Below are 19324 nucleotides of genomic sequence, written 5' to 3' on the forward strand. Positions count from 1 at the left end.
GAAATAAAAGTGTTTTCATTGCATATGATCTAAAAAACTGAATAGAAATCTATCTCAGGGCTCCATCATCTTGATCATTTTGTTTATTCAGTGTTAAATATGGTTTTCGGAATTAATTAATGACTTTGTTTTTACTACTGTTAAGGGGATTGATGGATTCAATATAGCAGAGCTTTGAGCCTAGCAACGGGTATTATTCATACAAAATGTCTAAAACTCTAATAAACATAACCAGACTAGTTGTGAGTTATATATGTTATGAAACTAAATTGAAAAAAAATGTATCTACAAAAATAACACAACATTCATATAAAGAACCGATGTAAAATACATTGTAAAACTTTTGAGCTGGGTAAAAAAACAATTTATTTAAAATATTTATTTAAGCATCGTATACAATCATAAATTTCAGATTTCTTCACTGTCAGAATCTAAGCTACATATTACCAGTGTTTATTATGATTGGTTTAATGTTAACGTGAACCATATTTTTTTCGAATATACCACTTTTTAATAATTTCATTGGTATATCTCACACATTTTCTCAAATTTCTGTGTTACATTGGTTTAGTGCCTGTTTACACATATTTATAACAGCACTATCAGAATTTCTATCTCTACCAATATCCTCATTGTAATATGACTTGCAGTTTGCCCAAATAGCGTTGAAATTGCAGTATATAGTAGCTTATATATACATTCTCTTAATTATATACATTCTCTTTTCTGTTCATATTATATTTACAGTAATATTTACAATAATAATTCCGATTTTCTGAGCTTAGTTTTCAACCAGTTAATAATTTCTATTCTAGTTAAAACAATAGAAGGTTGTTTTTCTAAAAAAAACACTTTGATATTTTTTCCCCTTGGCTTGGACAATTGTCATTCAGCCAGTCTCAATCAACATATTATTTTTTATTAATTTTTTTCTATAATTTAAAAATAAACAAATCATACAAATTGGAACCTGGAATGTCAACAGTATGTTTGAAGCCGGCAAAATCCACAACACCATCCAAGAAATGAATAGACTTGTTATTAGTATCCTTGGCATCAGTGAGATGAGGTGGCCTAATTCAGGAACGATGAAAATTGACAACAAGACAATATACTACTCAGGTAACAATCAAAGACAGCATTGGAATGGAATTGGTATCATCGTAAGCGAAGGTATAGAAAAATGCATTAAAAACGTGGTCTACCACTCGGATCGTATGCTACTTCTACAATTACATGGAAGTCCAATCGATATCAATATCATACAGGTATATGCTCCAACAACTGATAAATCCGACACTGAAATTGAAGAGTTCTACGGAGACCTATAAGGACTAATGCAGCTTACAAAAAAGCATGAAATATCGATAATAATGGGAGACCTCAATGCAAAAGTGGGAAAAGGTAGATCTGAGAAATCACTGGAGAACATGGATTAGGTCAGCGAAATGAAAGAGGCGATAGGTTGTTTCAATTTTGCCAAGAACTACTTACTTACTATTATGAATACATGGTTAAAATTACCTGCGCGCAGACTATATACATGGAAATCGCCACAAGACAATGATAAAAATTGCATCAGAAACCAAATAGATTATATCATGGTCAACCAAAGATACCGAAATAGCATACAAAGCGCAAAAACTTACCCCGGTGCTGATGTCCCTTCCGACCACACCTTGCTCGTCGCCAAATTCAAAAACACATTGAAAAGCATAAAAAGAAAGAAGAGAGAACAGAAATCAGACATGAGCTTACTCAAGGATATAGAGACGAGACAGAAGATATCACAAGAACTTAACCACGAATGTCGAGAACTTAAAAGCAGACAAAAGGAAAATGATGTTCCAGAAGAAGCCGACGACTTAAACCAAATATGGAAATAACTTAAGACTGTGTTTCTAAAAGCTGAAGACCACCTTAAATACACGAATCAAAGAGGCAAGAAACCATGGATAACTGATGAAATATTAGAAATGATGAATGTGAGACGACAACACAAGAACAAAGACTGGAATAAATATAAAGAAATACAGAGACTAATAAGAAAAAAGATAGTTGGAAGCAAAAGCACAGTGGCTTGTAGAAACTTGCAAAGAAATAGAAGACCTACAGAATAAACATGATGATAGACTTCTCCATAAGAAAATTAAAGAAATGTGTGGGATCAGAAACGCTAGGCAGTATGTCACAATAACAAGCACGGATGATAGAGTCCTGACCACAATAGAAGAAATAAGCGTTGAATGGCGAACATACATACAAAACCTATTCTCAGACGATAAAACAATAAATATTGATAGACAAACAAACATCGAAAATAACGACTTGCCCATCTTAACATCAGAAATAAAATACGCCTTAAAAAAATATGAAAAAAATATTTTAAAAAGCCTCTGAACCTGTTTGTGCCTATACCCAAATCAAACTACGCAAAAAAATGTAACGACTTTCGATTAATAAGTCTCATGCCCCATATTCTGAAGCTATTTCTAAAAATTATCCATAACAGAATTTACAAAAAATTCGAAGAAGATATGGGTCCGGAACAATTTGGCTTTCGAAACGGTATGGGAACTCGAGAAGCTTTCTTCAGTTTCATTGTTCTCATGCAAAAGTGTCGGGATCAACAAAAAGATGTCTACTTGTGCTTTATAGATTATGAAAAGGCTTTTGACAAAGTCAAACACGATCAGCTAATAGAATGCTTGCAAAAAAAGAACCTGGATCCAAACGACATTAATACAATACGTGAACTCTACTGGAACCAGAACGCCTCTGTCAGAACTGAAATGGGTGATACTGAAACCATAAACATCCAAAGAGGAGTTAGACAAGCTTATATACTATCACCATTATTATTAAACTTGTACTCAGAGGACATCTTTGCACATACTCTAGATGAAGCAAAAGAAGGAATAAAAGTCAATGGAAAAATCGTGAACAATATCAGGGATGCCGATGATACAGTACTGCTTGCTGGCAGTGAAGAAGAACTACAAATTCTGTTAACCAAAGTAGTGCGAGAAGGAGTACTATATGGCCTTAAGGTGAATGTAAAAAAAACCAAAACAATCGTAATTTCAAAAAAACACACACCAGTTATAAACATACTAGTCAACGACAATCTAGTTGAACAAGTGAAAAAGTTTAAGTATCTAGGCTGTTAGGATACATGAAACCTTAGACCAAGAGCAAGAGGTTAAATGTAGAATAGAACAGGCAAGAAACACCTTCTTAAAGATGCGACAGTTACTCACTACCCGTAATCTTGATTTATCCCTACGATACCGCATCATAAAGTGTTATGTACATAGTGTACTATTACACGGCGTGAAAGCTTGGACGTTAACAGTCAGCTCGTTACGACATTTAGAGAGCTTTGAGATGTGGGTATTTCGTCGTATGCTGAAAATTCCATGGACCGACCGTGTTAGAAATGAAGAAGTTTTAAGGCGTATGAATAGAGAACGTGAACTCACAGAAATTGTCAAGAAGCGTAATACGTCTTATCTTGGACACATATTTAGACACGACAGGTATAACTTCCTTCACCTTACTATAGAAGGGAAAGTAGAAGGCAGACGCGGCCCGGGTAGACGACAAATGACCTGGCTGCGCAACATCAAAGATTGGACAGGATTAGACTTTCAAAGTTTAATAAGGAAAGCCCAAAATAGGGAAGACTTTGCAGAGGTCATCGCCAACCTTGGCTAAGAAGACGGCACCTAAAGAAGAATTTTTTTTTAACATAGGTTACCAATCTAACTTATTACAGGCATACTTTACTATCAGACAAAAAGGTTATCATTCTGTCAAACATTTTCTTTTCATTGAGTGATAGTAGAGAATATTAACAGGAAGTGGGATGTTCTTGTCTATCATTATTCTAATTACATAGGTTGCTGGTGGGTTGTTTATACTTTTGACATTCAAAAAATATGTGGTTTAAGTCACTTTTAATCTGACATTCTTGACAAATATCCGAATCTAATATACACTCGCGATCCTAAAATCCGGGTCATCTTGAAAATTTCAAGTTTCTTAAATATTTTTGCCTCTGGTGCAGTAATAACCTTTTTTTTTGGCTAATGTATTTTTTATTTGTTATCAATGTTTGTTTTGAAAGAAAAAAAAATGCTTTTTTCTTGTTTTTATTGAAAAAAGCAGAAAACAAATCAAATTGTTGATAAAATAGACATACGAAAAAAAAATGGAAAATACAGAACGTGGTAAAAAATCAGTGAAATTTCAATGACCAATATCGTGTATTGCCTCCCCTTGCTCTAATAACCTCTTGCAGATGACGGGGCATACTCTCAATTTTTCTCCGGATTACATGTTGTGGTATGTTATTCCATATTCCACTCTTTCACTAACAGATCCTTAAGCTCCTGTGCGTTGTTAGGAGGAGGTTTATGGGGTTGAATACGTTTTTTCAAATCGTCCCAGAGATGTTCGATGGGATTCAGGTCCGGAGACCTAGCTGGCCAGGGTACCCTCGTAATTCCAACTTCGTCCAAGTATTACATACTGATCCTGGCAACGTGCGGTCGCACGTTGTCCTGCATAAAAACGGCGTTTTCTCCAAGCCCTGCCATGTTGGGCATAACATGTTCTTCCGGAATCTCCGTAATGTACCTTCGTGCAGTTAGGGACCCATTTTCGATGAAGGGTAATTCTGTGTGGAAGTCAGAAGATATACCTCCCCAAGCCATGACCGAGCCTCCACCAAATGGCATTCTTGGAGCAATGCAAGCTTGTGAAAATCGTTCACCGGTTCTCCTCCAAACTCTTACATGTCTATCGGATCCAGTTAGGCAGAAACGGGTTTCATCTGAGAATAACACTTTGCTACAATCGTTAATTCCCCAATGCGCGTATTGTCGAGCAAAAGCTAGTCGTGCAACTCGAGGCACCCGACGAAGTGGCGGTCCTCTAGCCATTACCCGAGAAGATAGTCAAGAAGAACGAAGTCTTCTTCTGACTGTTGCAACACTAAAATTGCGGTTTCGTACTTCGTCTAGACGATTTTGATGCATAACCGCAGTTAAGGTCCGGTTTCGTAAAGCCTGAAACACAAAGAAACGGTCATCTAGTGCCTTGGTCGTTCTTCTTCGTCCAGAGCCAGGTCGCCTGGTTAGCAAACTTGCCTCCTGAAAGCGTTGAAGCACTCGTTGAACCGTAGAAAGGCTTACGCCAACAGTTCTTGCGACTTGCCGTTTAGTGTGACCGTCTTCCACAAGTGCAACAATTTGTGCCGTTTCAACAACAGTCAAAGGCATTTTTGTTAAAAAATAAACACTAATAATGGCACTAATAAACACTAATGGTGGCAATAATAAACGTTTGTCCGTTGCATTTGAACAGAAAGTCGAAGTACAAACGAGACATTTAAAACAAGCGGAGTTAGCAGGTAGCGTTCATTTTGGGAAGTGTGCACTTTACAGCGAAATCGGCACTATTGGAATTTTTTGTTACAAAGGAAACCGCAACAATTCTCAGAAACATGCATTAGTTTGTATTTGCGTTATTATTATTTACGATAAAGCTCGTTAAAAATGAAATATCGGTGATTTTCAAGGTGACCCGGATTTTATGATCGCGAGTGTATTTATTTTAAATAAATGTGCAGGATAACATGCATGGTAGTCTACTGATGGTAGTTATGTATTTGCAAGGGAGCATGAAATTCTTATACCAAGGTTTTTTTGGAATAATTGGTTGTATCAAACATACAACTTATTAAAGGGTTCTCATGATAAATAGGTTGTATATATGTACTTAATTCAGTAACTCAAAGAAATCTTCAAAATGTACCACTTTGTTTGCAACTGTAAGTTCAGTATCGTTATTTGTAGTATTTCGAAATGCTTCGCATAACGGTGAAGAATTCTTGTGAGTCCAATATTTATCGAAATAATTTAAACTACTAATATCTTTATATAAACAAGTGTTGTAACAACGAACTTTAAGAAGAAATTTTTGACTGGGCGGACTGAATTTACTGGGCGGTTCCATTGTCTCAACATAAAGTGGTTCAATAGGGGTAGATCTCATAGCACCCATGCAACACCGCAAAACACTTTGATATGGAGCATTATCTATCACAATTAATGACTCTTCTAAATTAGGAATTAGTTGTTCACTTATCCATCTAGTGAAAATTTCACTGTTCATGTCCACATGATAATCGCTACTTTAGATTTTGAGCAAAACAATAAACTTGCTTCAGTAACAAATCCTTTCGAAGAACCAGTGTGGACAATTATAAAATATTTACCATCATACTACCCTTCTGGTTTACGTGCACTTTTAACACAATTGTCTTGCAAGAAAATTGTTTTATTTCCCTTTAAATAAGTCCATGTTTCTTCCAAAAAATAAGGTCTCAGGGATGCACACTATTAGATTTTCCGTATATTTTCGAAGGAACTTGGCTCTTGAAGCAGCAATACTGGTGCACTCAATTAATGCTCTTCTAATATTGCCTTTTTCGTATTTAAATCCCAATTCTTTTAACAAAATGCCAACGTATGGTTTGCCAATAAATACAACTTCATTATCCCTTAAATCGATTACTTATACTTTGTAAAGTAACATGTTTCTCTAAAAAAAAAAAACAGATAAGTACATAATAAATCGCACTTCGGTTCGATGTTAAGAAAATAAATACTTTGCTTTTATAAGACTATAAATTAATGCAAATTAAAAACTCACAAGAAAATTGATTTAATATCCCTCAGATAGATCGGTTGCCTTGTTTTTCGGACGAGGTCTACTTTTGCCTGGTTTTGAAGGAATATGATTATTTTCTTTCCTTTTCATAATTGTACATACTGTCTGTCGTGATATTTTTAATGCAGCAGCTACTTTCTTAAGTAAATAATTGTTCAATGGTACATTTTTGTCACATTCCAATATGTTATCTCTTGAACAGATGAAAATAGCTCCAAAGGCCCTCCATTCATTTTTTCAATTCGAAATATTTTAATACATTTAGCACAAGTTGTGCTTGAGAATACAATGGTTTACCAGGCATGTTCTAAAAATAAAAACCCTTAAAAATATGTCATATCACTCCGTTGACATGGTTTTAACCATATTTAAATAACTAAATGTCAATTAAGAGGTTAGAATAAATATTATATTATTCGTCATTAGCTAATGAATAAATCGAATACAAAGGTAACGATTAGTCGTTATAGCCACTGTTTGTTAAAAATATGTAAGTATATTTAAATTATGAAAAAGGATTTAATATTCAAATTACACGAAATAATTTATAAACACTACTAAAACGCTGTCAAAACAAAACTTACAATTCCCAGTAGGTGACTCAATCAGAGTAGATTATGTGAGTAGGAAAGAGACGTAATATAAAAAATAATTCGTAAATTATGTCATACTTGTGCAAAGATCCAGCGGATGGACTGTATGTAGTAATAAAATACTATATCTAAGGAAAATAAGTTTTGTCTTTACTAGTCTTACTAAAAAGACTATTATGTTGTATTAAATGAATTACCTTTGCTGAACCATATATTTTTTAGAATATCCAGATAAACCAGCAAGTGAATCCTGGCATGCAGCAAGTTGTCAGAACACAGTTTCAACAACAGCCAAATATTGCCCAACAGATTCTTATTAACCAATCTGCTCCTCAAACCCCGACTCCTCAACGTCAACACATTTGGACTCAACAGCCAACTCAAATAGCTGGACAACAGATAATACGACATCCTGTTAATGTTATTCAGCAGGTATGTAATAAATAAAACTTTGTAATATTAATATATTTAAAAAAAAAGCAAAGGTTTTCCAATTGAAATCTATTTAGTCCGGCGAGTATTTGTACACACTCCATTATCAGTTAGTTTATACGTATTAAATCTAAACATTTAAGTCAAAATCTTTAAATTAAATTATGGAAAACTTATATGTGAGATGTGAGAAGAAGGATATACCAAATTAATTAGAGATTAGAATATCAATTAAAGCTTAGGACATTATTCTTTTTATTAGCTTATAAATGTACTTACCCCACGAAATCAAATCCTAAGGTTGTTATAATACTTTTTGAAAAAAAAGTTATAGCTTTAAAAATGTATTCAAAATTGAAATCATAAGAGACTCTTATACGATATTAATACTATATTATATAATATGCCCATATTTATGATCTCATTACTCATTGTTGTTTCTCGGTTCGTGCAGTGTACATCATGATAGGCCGAATTGCAAAGTTGTAAATGCGTTTTTTTTTTATTTTAAGTATTTGTTTCTCGAATATTGTTGTCAACTGATAAATTCATTCCAAGGTATTTAATTTCATTATTTGTTTTATTTATTATTCATTTTTTTATATTAGAATTTTTGTTTTTTTGTTCTGACCTACCATTGTTTGTAGATCATCTTCCTTCTTCACTATGAGAACTGCGTCTTCTGCATAGTATACTATCTTTATTTCCTTCTTTCCCGATGCAAAAAATTTTGCTACTTCTACTCTAAAACCCCTCTCGTTTTTATACTCTGTAGAAAGAAATTGTTGTCGATCGGATAGCCAAGCGGGCTGGGCGGCTGGCTTCTCCTTCGCTTCAATGCGAGAGATGTCAGTTCAAATCCCCGGCTCGGTGAACAGAAACCAAAAAGGCTAACGCAGTAGTTTAAAATTCTAAAATCAATCTGCGGCTTAGTCTAGAATATGCTGGTATCTGATCGGCCTATGGTGGAGCAGTACGGCAAGAGATAAGGGCTTGCGGCTAGGTGATACTCCTCCATAGATCCCTACCGGAAGGGCGTGGAACGCCTAAATACCGGGTATATATATAGAAAGAAATTGTTTTAACAAGAAATGTAGCTGTAGATTTTTAAATAGAATTTGTATCAACTCGACGGTAAAAATTCGATATCTTTTGATCAGACTCCTATCAACAAAAATCAAAATGCATTTTAAAAGTGAAGTGTGTAGCTTTCGGATGCAAATTTGCACATTTCCGTTAATGAAGTCAGTTTCTATAAAGCTGTTAAATAAATAAATGTTGCACAATATTTGCCATTTTTTACGATTCTCATGAAACCAATCAAATTTATGACGTCCATTGACCGTTCACTATGGAATTTCCATTCTTAGAACCTAATCTAAAACCTATAATATGAAATTTCGATTCTGAGTTTTGGTAACAAATATGTGGCATTTGAAATATGCCTAAAAAACGCTGAATTTAAACTTTCACATTGCAAACGATCTAAAACGTTTAAGACTGTTTCTTTTTTAGGCATATTTCAAATGCTTCATATTTGTTGCCAAAACTCAAAATCGAAATTTCATCCTATAGAAAATTAGGCTCTAACAACGGAATTTTCACAGCGACCGGTCAAGGAAGTGATTGATTTCATGAGAATCATAAAAATCGCGCAATATTTATTTATTTAACAGCTTTATCGAAACTGATTTCATTTGTGACAAAATTCAAAAATTGTATGCGAAAGCTGCGCTCTTCACCTTTAAAACCCATTTGGTTGGTTTTTGTCGATAGGAAACTCTGATCAACAGATATCGAATTTTTACTTTTTATTTTATTTAAAAATTTATTATCAAAGAAATAGATCGGCAGCGGTTTATTAAGCAGATAAAAGTAAATTTATTTTTCTCCTACTAAAACCCCAAAAATCATGATTAGTAGCGAAAAAAAATCATTTACGATTTGTTTACATATGTGGATTTAATATTGTTCTGAAGCTGTTTTCTTGCGGCATTTTAAAGTAATTACTATTTTAATGGGAATAAGCCACAACTATATTTAAAAGGGCTTCGTAATAGTGCAGTGAGAAATTTCTAAAAAAAAAAATCCGCTTCCAATAAAATTTTATTTATTTAATTAAAAACATTACGACGATAGTTCACATTTGCGGGGCATCTCGTAACTACCGTAATATATTTTTTACTATTTTGAAACTATTATTTTTTTATATCTAGCCTGGCGGTCCTAGAGTCCAATGGTCCCCAACTGCTCAACAAGGAAACGCTGTTCCACAAAGACAATTCATTCAGCTGGACGCTAGAACACATCAAGAGTTACAAAAGATGCCACCAGAGCAACAAGCCATTTTTGTTGCTAAGATACAAAGACACAGGCAGTTTCTTAAGCAGGTGCAACAAAGAGGCAGTCATATTTTGATAAGAGGTATATTTCTGTTAATTTGTAACGCATACATACAATTTCCATAGCATACAGCTTTATTTATCGAATTAAGATAGGACCATTTTAATAGTTTACTTAGGTAAACTATGGTGGGTTCAAATGAAGACTGTAGATCCCCTGTTCTGATAATCGGTTTTGTTTTGTCTAGGTATTCTATTATTCCAGTGGGGATATGCTTAAAAATAGTTTAAATCGGTTTCAGTGATATGGGACTTAAATTTTTTAGTAATGAGGTTCTAAATAGACTGCAAAAGAACAAAAATAATGCCAACGTTCAAAAAGAGTAAGCTAATGTACATCGGACATCTAATGAGAGTGTACCAAATATAGTGAACTAAATACTAAGAAGTAAACTTAGGGCACTAATACACTATGTGACTTGAAGTCCCAGTTGCTCGGTCCTTGTAGATTATGGGTGGGGTCGTTCATAGAGGCGAGAAACACAAGAAAGATAGATACAAAACACGGAAGAAAACAACTCTTCAAAAAAAAGACGCCATTGTTTTTAAATATTTTAATCCCAAAAAACAAATTGAATATTCATAAGAGGGGGCTCCGTGCTAGGATGAGAGAGGTACTCTGTCCTAGGACATAAGGTACATAAACAAAAACTAAAAGGTGTCTGGAACACACCTGAAAAAAATAAAAAGAATTGAAAAGGTAAGCTGTTTTTATAAACACAAAAAAAATGCCTGGGCAAAATACCGTTTCCTAATTTTAACTGGAATAATCAGAATTCTTGGGTGGCCTTTAACGGTATCCTTTAAAAGAGATTTAGAATATTTAAAAATAAATAGATAACGGTCTGTTCTAGACCCTTTACGATAACGGGATTTTATAAAAGTTCGGAACCGGTACCTTTTAAGCGGATTATAGCGGCGTGTTTATACGAATTAGTTTAAATATTTGCAAACAAATGGTATAATGGGTAGGTTATCCAATACAGAAAATTTATTTATACAGAAAATTCGAAAGACTGTCGTAAACTGATAAAACAAAGAATATTTAGTTAAGAATTGCAATGTTTACTGTTTTACAAAATTTAGTAAAATAAACGAAATTTAGACAAAATGTAACTTATCGGCTTTTTGACAAGTTACAAGAGGGGATAGATACGAATTAGTTCGGTTGATCATCGAAGCATATATTGCTCCGATTGCGTCAATTGGATTGCCAACCTTCGACGTGTGATTATGCAATAAGAAGAAGAAGGAGAATTTTGGGAAGGGTCTTAATATATTTGGTTATAAACAAATAGAACATCCTCGCAAGTTTTTACTCAATATAATTTAAAATTTAAAGGACGAAATTTTATGAAAAAAGCTGCATAGGGTTTTTAATTTATTTATATGCAGAGTTCATGGCCAAAGCAAATATATATTTTTTCAAGCATTGGCCTTGTAGCATTAAATATTTACTTGCCAATACAAATTTATTATACAAGAACAAAAAACGTATTGCATTTTTTTTTCGCAATTGTTTTGGAAATAACTCCAAATTTATCATATCAATTTTCATACTGGACAATTTTACCTCTATCCATTTTTGTCGTGATGGTGACTTGTAACGTAAAATTTTTCCTGATTTTTTCACAAATTTTTCAGCTGAGACATATCGAAATTCTAGTTTGTAAATAATTTAAATTGTTATAATATAAATTATAAAGAATAACAGTTTAATTCAATATCTTCACTTATTCAGGCAACGTTCCACCGGGCTTGACAACACAGCAACAAGTCCAGTGGCTGCAGCAACAAGCCAAACAACAAGGAATAGTTTTGCCGCCAAATATACAACAAAATATAACCCCAGGGACACTGACACAACCTACTTTGGCTCAAAATATGCAGCATGCACCTGGACTGAGTCCTATCAATCAAAATAACACTCAGTTCACTGACCAGAATCAGCAGCAGCAAATTCAGCTGAGACAGTTCCGGCTTCAACAACTGCAATTGCAGAGAGAACAAGCGCAGAAAAACCATTTGGCCCAACAAGGTTAGTTACTGTTTAAAAGCATCCGAGATATTTATTTTATTTAACGCTTTCACTTTTCTGTATGTGGTATTATTTCGTATTCCTAGGTGCAATTACTCCGGCTGCAGTAATCCGTCCAATCGGCCAACCTCAATTGGCAGATTCGACCACCAATTTACCCCATGTTCAAGAAGCCAATATTCCAAGCCCCTTGGTTGTCAATGCCAAGACTAAAACTGCCCTAGCTAATATGTTAAGCATAAAGTTACAGAGCGGAGGCTCTTCAGTTGGTGTTCAGAGACCGGAAGCCATCCAAGAACCGTCTGCTGCTGGAACTTTAAGGTATAATTTTAATTTCCTAGGTCACTAATAATTTAGTATAATAAGTAGTAAGAGAAATCATACGATTTCCTACCTGGCGAAACCGAATTCAAATTTTTAACACTGTGCCTTCTACAACTTGCAAAGCAAACAGCTTGATGAATTACTCGGCAAGGGAATCTAAAATATGCATTCCACCTGCCGTTCATCTTGGTCAAAATTCGTAGTGAATTCAGTTTCTGGTACTCCAAGAATAGTAAAAAAATAAAACATAATGACGGTATTAGATTTTTGTTTCGATACAAGGCAGCGACAAGCCGCTTATACGTATTTCGACCTCTTTAAGTCTCATCAGAGCGGTATATGCTACTGCTCTGAATCAAAACAAAATCTATTCCGTCGTATGCCAATAATTACCGAAATAACTATTTACAGACGTAACAACACCATCTAATAACAAGAGAAATCATACGATTTCCTACCTGGCGAAACCGAATTCAAATTTTTACCACTGTGCCTTCTACAACTTGCAAAGCAAACAGCTTATGTAATATATAATAATTTAATACATTTTTGAATAATAACAGAAACCGAAGCTTTTAGTACTATTTCTTTAATGTTTTTATAAATAGGTTGATGACGGCGCAACACAATGCTGCACTGAATTCGAAACCCCAAGAAATTATAGCTCTGCAAAGGAGGACCATCAACGGTCCAAGCGGTGAAATTATAAAGCCACCTGGTGCTCAACCACATCCTCCTACACCTACGACCGAGCCGCCAAAGCTACAGTATGGTACAAAGACTACACAACCTGTACAACATCGACCAGGGCCATTCTATGGTCATAATCCAAATCTTAAATGTAAGTACTGTAACAGCAGCGTTTTTACTTACCTATTTTTATTACACGTTAATAATTAAGCACGTACGTGGTAAGAGAATGAAAAAAGTGCCACGTACTTTTTATTACATAAGTTAATGCCAACAATCCAGTTGGAAGTACCACAGAAACCCATTTTAGGACCTTTTTACCAAGAAAACAGGGCACGACATGGTAAATATCCTCTAAATTTGAGATCTGGGATTGTCCTAAACTAGAAGATCATTGAATTGACTGTCAGAGCCATGAAATCAGAAGAATCTGACCATAATATTTCGAGACGTGTACTTCTTATATTATTAACTGTGAGGCTTTTCGCAGGAAAAGACCATACTCACAAGACCAGTTTGCAAACTCAAGAGATCTTTGAAAGAGTTGAGACTTTTCGATTGAAAATTGGAGGCGCTGAACAGTATTCCAGAAGAGTTCTCAGCGTCCTTCCAGCAGAGGAGACGACTTTGGAAAAGTTATATACGTTGCCAAGGAAGTACTTTGTAGGAGATAATGTTGAATGATTTATAATAATTATGTTTATAAGTTTTAAGGAGTATGTAAGCCCTTGGAACTTTTTGATTACCCTACGTAAGTCATATGTAAAGTTTATAAATGATGTTTATGTTGATTTTAGTGCCTCCTGATTTATTTTTGTTGGGATGTGTATTTGTTGTGGTAGAATTGGAAGATTTTCTTGAAGAAAAAATACCTGGATGGCAACAAAAGATTGCAAAACATGGTGGTAAGCTTTTTTTTTTAATAATTTTATTATAAGAAATGATCCGAAATGTGCAAATACTATTTTGATTCGAAGAAAAAATTTATTATTTTAAACATTTTTGTATTCTCTTAATTACAAATAATTGTCTTCCAGTAGTCAAATAAAAGGCCTAAATTTTAATAAAAAGAAAGAAAATTTTTAGCTAGATTTTATTTTAAAATTGTATAATTTGTGAAACAAATATATTTTAAATTAAATTTTTTGATAGCTATGCAGGGTAGGACCTCCGGCAACTGCATCGATCGATTATGGAAAAACTATAGTTAGTAAAATTTCGATAGGTAATAGATTTCGTGTACCATATCCTATATCTAAGTAAGTTCAATTGTTTCTTAGTTATTGATGTTTAAAAAGTGGCCATTTTTACAGTTTGGACAGTTGTGATATCCAAACGGTTTAACTTAGAGCGAAACGGTTTGCACATTTCTATTCCAACTTTTCATAAGCTATCAAAAAGCTTTCCAACGGAAAAATACCGAATAGTAGGGGAGAGGTAGGTACAGTGAGACGGTCGGAACACTGAGACAAACGCGGTAGAGCTTACCACGTTCGGTATTATAAGGTAGAACTAAACGAACATGCCTATTACCACCTTAAAGTGAAGCAAACAAGAAACCATTAAGATTCAACAAGAAATGTTTTAGTTATCGCTGGTCATTTGAAGTGAGTGCATCGTAGTAAATATACCGTATCCACGTGGCCGCTGTTTTCACGAAAATTGAAGTTTCTTAGACAAGGTAGGTTATTCTAACTACAAAGTAAACCATTTTACGAAACAATTAAATTAAAACAAACGATATTTGTACATATTTTATTAGTTTTTTTCATATATTTTTATTAACGATTTTTTAAGGAACAGTGAGTCAACACAGCAGATGGAACAGTGAGACGCGTCTCACTATTCCTTTACTGTCTCACTGTTCCGTTATAGTTGTATAAGCCAGGTCATTTGCAAAATAATTTCTCTTACAGAACGAAGATGCCAAGAAAAAATAAAACAGATCGGAAAATAGGAAGATTCTCTGAAGATATGATGAAACAGGCTGTTGAATTAGTACAAGGTGGCACTTCTATACGGCAAGCAGCACGAATAAAAGGAGTATCTTTCCAAACAGTCCACAGATATGTTAAAAAATATCAACAAGATGAGAACGTCCGTTTATGTCCTAATTACAAAGTAAAACAAATTTTTACTATCGAACAGGAGAACGACTTGTGCGAATATATAATTAAATGTTCTAAAATGTTTTATGGCCTATCAAGAGAAGATACCCGAAAACTGTCATATGAAGCCGCAGTCTACAATAACATAGTGGTTCCAGCAAACTGGCATACTTCAAAAATCGCTTCACTTGCCTGGATGAAAGGATTTCAGAAACGTCATTCCAATAATTTATCCCTCCGGACCCCAGAAGGTTGTAGTCTTGCAAGGGCAACCGGTTTCAATAAATTTAATGTTGAAATGTTTTTCAGTAAACTTGAAACCGTTTTACAGCGTTTCCCTGTGTTTGGAGATGGTAGTCGCATCTTTAATTTAGATGAGACAGGAACCGTTACCGTTCAAAAGTCCCAAAAAGTGTTTGCAGAAAGAGGTATACGACAGGTTAGTAAAGCCACAAGATTTTATGATAAATGGATCGCCTCCTGGAACTTTAGGACTAGCTTCAAAAACAGGTTGGATGAATACAGAGTGCTTTGTGCAAGTTGTTAGGCATTTTATTAAGCACACTGGTAGTACTAGAGAAAACCCTTCTTTATTGCTAATGGATAATCATCAAAGTCATTTATCGATTGAGGCAATCGATTTATGTAAAAATAATGGCGTTACAATCCTGACTATACCGCCACACTGCACGAACAGATTACAGCCGTTGGACGTAGGTTTATTTAAGCCATTTCAGACTTTCTACAATGCTGCAGTATATGCATGGATGATGAACCATCCCGGTCAGACATTTACAATTTACAACGTAGCAGCCTGTGTGGGCACAGCATATCCACGAGCAATGACGCCAGTTAACATCGCAAGCGCTTTTCGAAAATCTGGAATATTTCCATTCGATCGGCATGTCTTCTCTGAAGAAGATTTTTTGTCAAGTTTTGTGACAGATAGGCCGCTTGTTGCAGTTGAAGCTGCTGCTGAAAAGATAAGTGAATCTCCAGATGTAGAAAATCCAGGTCCAAGTCATACTGCTACTACTACTAAAACCTTTGTTAGTACAACAGTTTTTAAGGGTTATCCTAAAGCTCCGACAAGAAAATCTGTAGAGGGCAACAAAAGACGCAAAGGAAGGACGATGATAGCTACGGATACCCCGGAAAAAATGTAGCTGATTAAATCTAAAGAAAAAACACCAAAACAGAAAAAAATAGCAAGGCGCGTATTAGATAGTGATTCTGACGAGCAAGACGAAAATGAGATGGAACTACAAGATTTCAGCGGAGGGGAAGATTTTATTGGTGAAGATCCAGAACCAATTATTTTCGAAGATCTTGATCGCTGTCCAAATGATGGGAATTATGTGCTCGTTGAATTCAACTCTAAGCAAAAGACATATTATGTAGGCAAAGTTTTGTCTCAAATAAAAGAAAATGATTTTAAAATATCGTTTTTGCGAAAAAGCGCTAAATGTGAAAATAGGTTCTTCTTTCCAGTTGTCCCAGATGTCTCACATGTATTAAAAAGAGACATTAAAATGATTTTGCCGCCCCCTTTAATGCAAGGGTTAACCAAGCGCCAAAGTTCGCTTTTAAAATTTGAATTAAACTTTGATAGTCTTAACGTCAAATAATGTTAATTGTTACGTCTCAGTGTTCCCACATTGAAAGGAACAGTGAGACATTTACTAATTTTTAATTTTTATATTTTTGAGGTTTTAACATTAATTTTTATGAGAAAACGACATGATTTTTCAGTTCTTATTTATATACCAAATATCATTGTACAATATAAGTTTAAAGTAGCATTTAATAAAAAAGTTATTGGCATTGAAATTTTTTCGTCTCAGTGTTCCTACCACTCCCCTACTCGATTTCTATGCACCCAGCACAATACCCGAAAAGCTCGTACTGTGATTGGACTGCTAAATGCATTTCATTGGTTATAGAATAATCGAGGTTACTCACAGATATTTAATTATACTAATGTCGTCCTCTACAAACGTCGCTTTCGCTACTCTCCATTGTGTTCGCGTGTATAATCAATTGATCTACGTCATCTGGCGTCGTCTTGGTTGTCCGCAGTCCGCATCTCAGTTTCCGTTTTCTCAACGACATGAGTGACATAATTGCGCCAATTTTGCTTTGTTACATGTGCGAAACCGTCGTCCATCAACTCATGCACCTCTTCGTTTTTAAACGTGGTTCTATGGGTAGCTTCATATCGTTTAACTTGGTTCCACACCATTTCTATAGGATTTAATTCGCAATGATACGGAGGAAGCCTTACATCATGTTGTGTAACATATTTATCAAGATTATATTTACCGTATTGATCTTTAAAAGCACGCGCTGCTTCTAATAGCTCGGATTTCAAATAGCACTCCTCAAAAAAATGTCTTTCCGCTAGCCATTCCTTGATTGCAGCTTTATTCCAGGAATTGTTAGGGAATCTCTCTTTACGGGAGTGATGCGATGCATTGTCCATTACAATGACATTCATGTGGTCATTATTTGGTAAATTTGGTATTAAAGTCTCTTTAAACCACGATTCAAAATATGCGGCATCCATTTCATCATGGTAGCCTCCATCATTTTTCTTTGCCTTAAAAACACGCTATGTGTCAGGAAGGAAACCTCCTGAAAACCCTGCATGTAATAAAACATATCGTGGACCTCGTTTCGTAGGTGCTTTTAAACCAGTACTTAAACCTTTAAGGAAAGCATCGCGACTGTTTTGTATACTGGTATAAAAAATTCCCAATGAACTATTCTCTATAGAGAACTTCTTACAACCTCGTCATATGTGAATATTTTACAATTGGTTTGACTCACCTGTTTTTTACGTTCTTTTTTTGCGATTTCAACGTTCCACTTAGTTCATTTTTTTTTTGATATTGTTAATGCTTCTTTCGCTAACACCAGTCATCAACGAAGTACGCCTTACAGCAGTCGTATTTTGTAAAAATCAAGACATTCAATACTAGCAGTTTAGCGCAACCATTCAATGATCCACCAGGTTTAAATTTATGGAACTTTATGCTCTCTGCTCAAAGTCGGACTAAATACTGAAGTGTAGTTTCGTTTTTCAAATACACTTTCAACTAGTGTTGTGTCAATCGTTCATTTTACAAGGACCGAATCAATCAGTGACCGACTCTGAAAACGATCGAATCATTTTAATCGTTCCTTCGTTTCAATACTTTTCGTTGCCGTTTAGAACAAATAACAAGTAACCGATTGATTGAGCTGAATCAGTCGATTCAGCTCAATCAATCGGTTACTTGTTATTCATATCATCTGTATTCACCTTCATTGTCCTTCATACGTTTATGTTAGTGCGAGTAGGGCTTAGATTCTTAAGAAATATTCGAGAAGCTAGAATTTATTATGTTTTTGTTTTTAGGTTCTTAATGTAACTCAGAAATAATTATAAATTTATATGGAAATATGTGCTGCATCCAAATATAAATATTTATTGTCATTGTGCAAATTTTAATTTTGCGATATTTTATGATTTTAACTACCTAATAACTATTAACACAAGCGAAAGCAATCGCTTGGGCCCGATAGAATAGTTTCCAACTCCAATACTCCCGGTCTGTAGCTAAGTCGCTGCCTTGCACGCAATTCTTAATTCAATATGTAGTATTTTACTTTTTCAATCATTCAAACCAACGCAATCATTCAGCTGCATGGCATATATCGGTCTTCGTCGCAAGTGTGGAACGACCGAGGACCGAAAGTAATGACAAAGAATAGACACATATAGAAGGACAGTTGAAATGGGAGATTTGGTTACGGTTATCATACTTCAAAACAATCCTTAAGAGGGCGACTGCATAAACTTAAACTGTGGCCGTCGGCTTAAAACCATCATGAAAGATATAGTCAGGGGAAAGTGGGAAAGGAGTACGAACGCAGCTATTTATTTAACTTATGCATTCATGCTTAAGCAAATTTAAATGCCATTGATTTGCAAACTATGTTTTTTTTTTGTTTTTT

The 19324-nt window shown here is 34.7% G+C and overlaps 1 protein-coding gene across 1 annotated transcript in view; it reads left to right on the forward strand.

The window, feature by feature from the left end:
• Ptip (PAX transcription activation domain interacting protein) overlaps positions 1 to 19324 on the forward strand; it is a 72480-nt gene that overhangs the window by 25813 nt on the left and 27343 nt on the right. The window contains exons 5-10 of the mRNA XM_072526245.1: positions 7554 to 7763; positions 9980 to 10187; positions 11907 to 12203; positions 12290 to 12524; positions 13136 to 13368; positions 14015 to 14122. Coding sequence (XP_072382346.1) covers positions 7554 to 7763; positions 9980 to 10187; positions 11907 to 12203; positions 12290 to 12524; positions 13136 to 13368; positions 14015 to 14122 — 1291 coding nt within the window. The remainder of the gene's footprint in view (positions 1 to 7553; positions 7764 to 9979; positions 10188 to 11906; positions 12204 to 12289; positions 12525 to 13135; positions 13369 to 14014; positions 14123 to 19324) is intronic.

The sequence above is a fragment of the Diabrotica undecimpunctata genome, chromosome 3 (assembly GCF_040954645.1).
Source record: "Diabrotica undecimpunctata isolate CICGRU chromosome 3, icDiaUnde3, whole genome shotgun sequence".
In the NCBI taxonomy this organism is placed as follows: domain Eukaryota; kingdom Metazoa; phylum Arthropoda; class Insecta; order Coleoptera; family Chrysomelidae; genus Diabrotica; species Diabrotica undecimpunctata.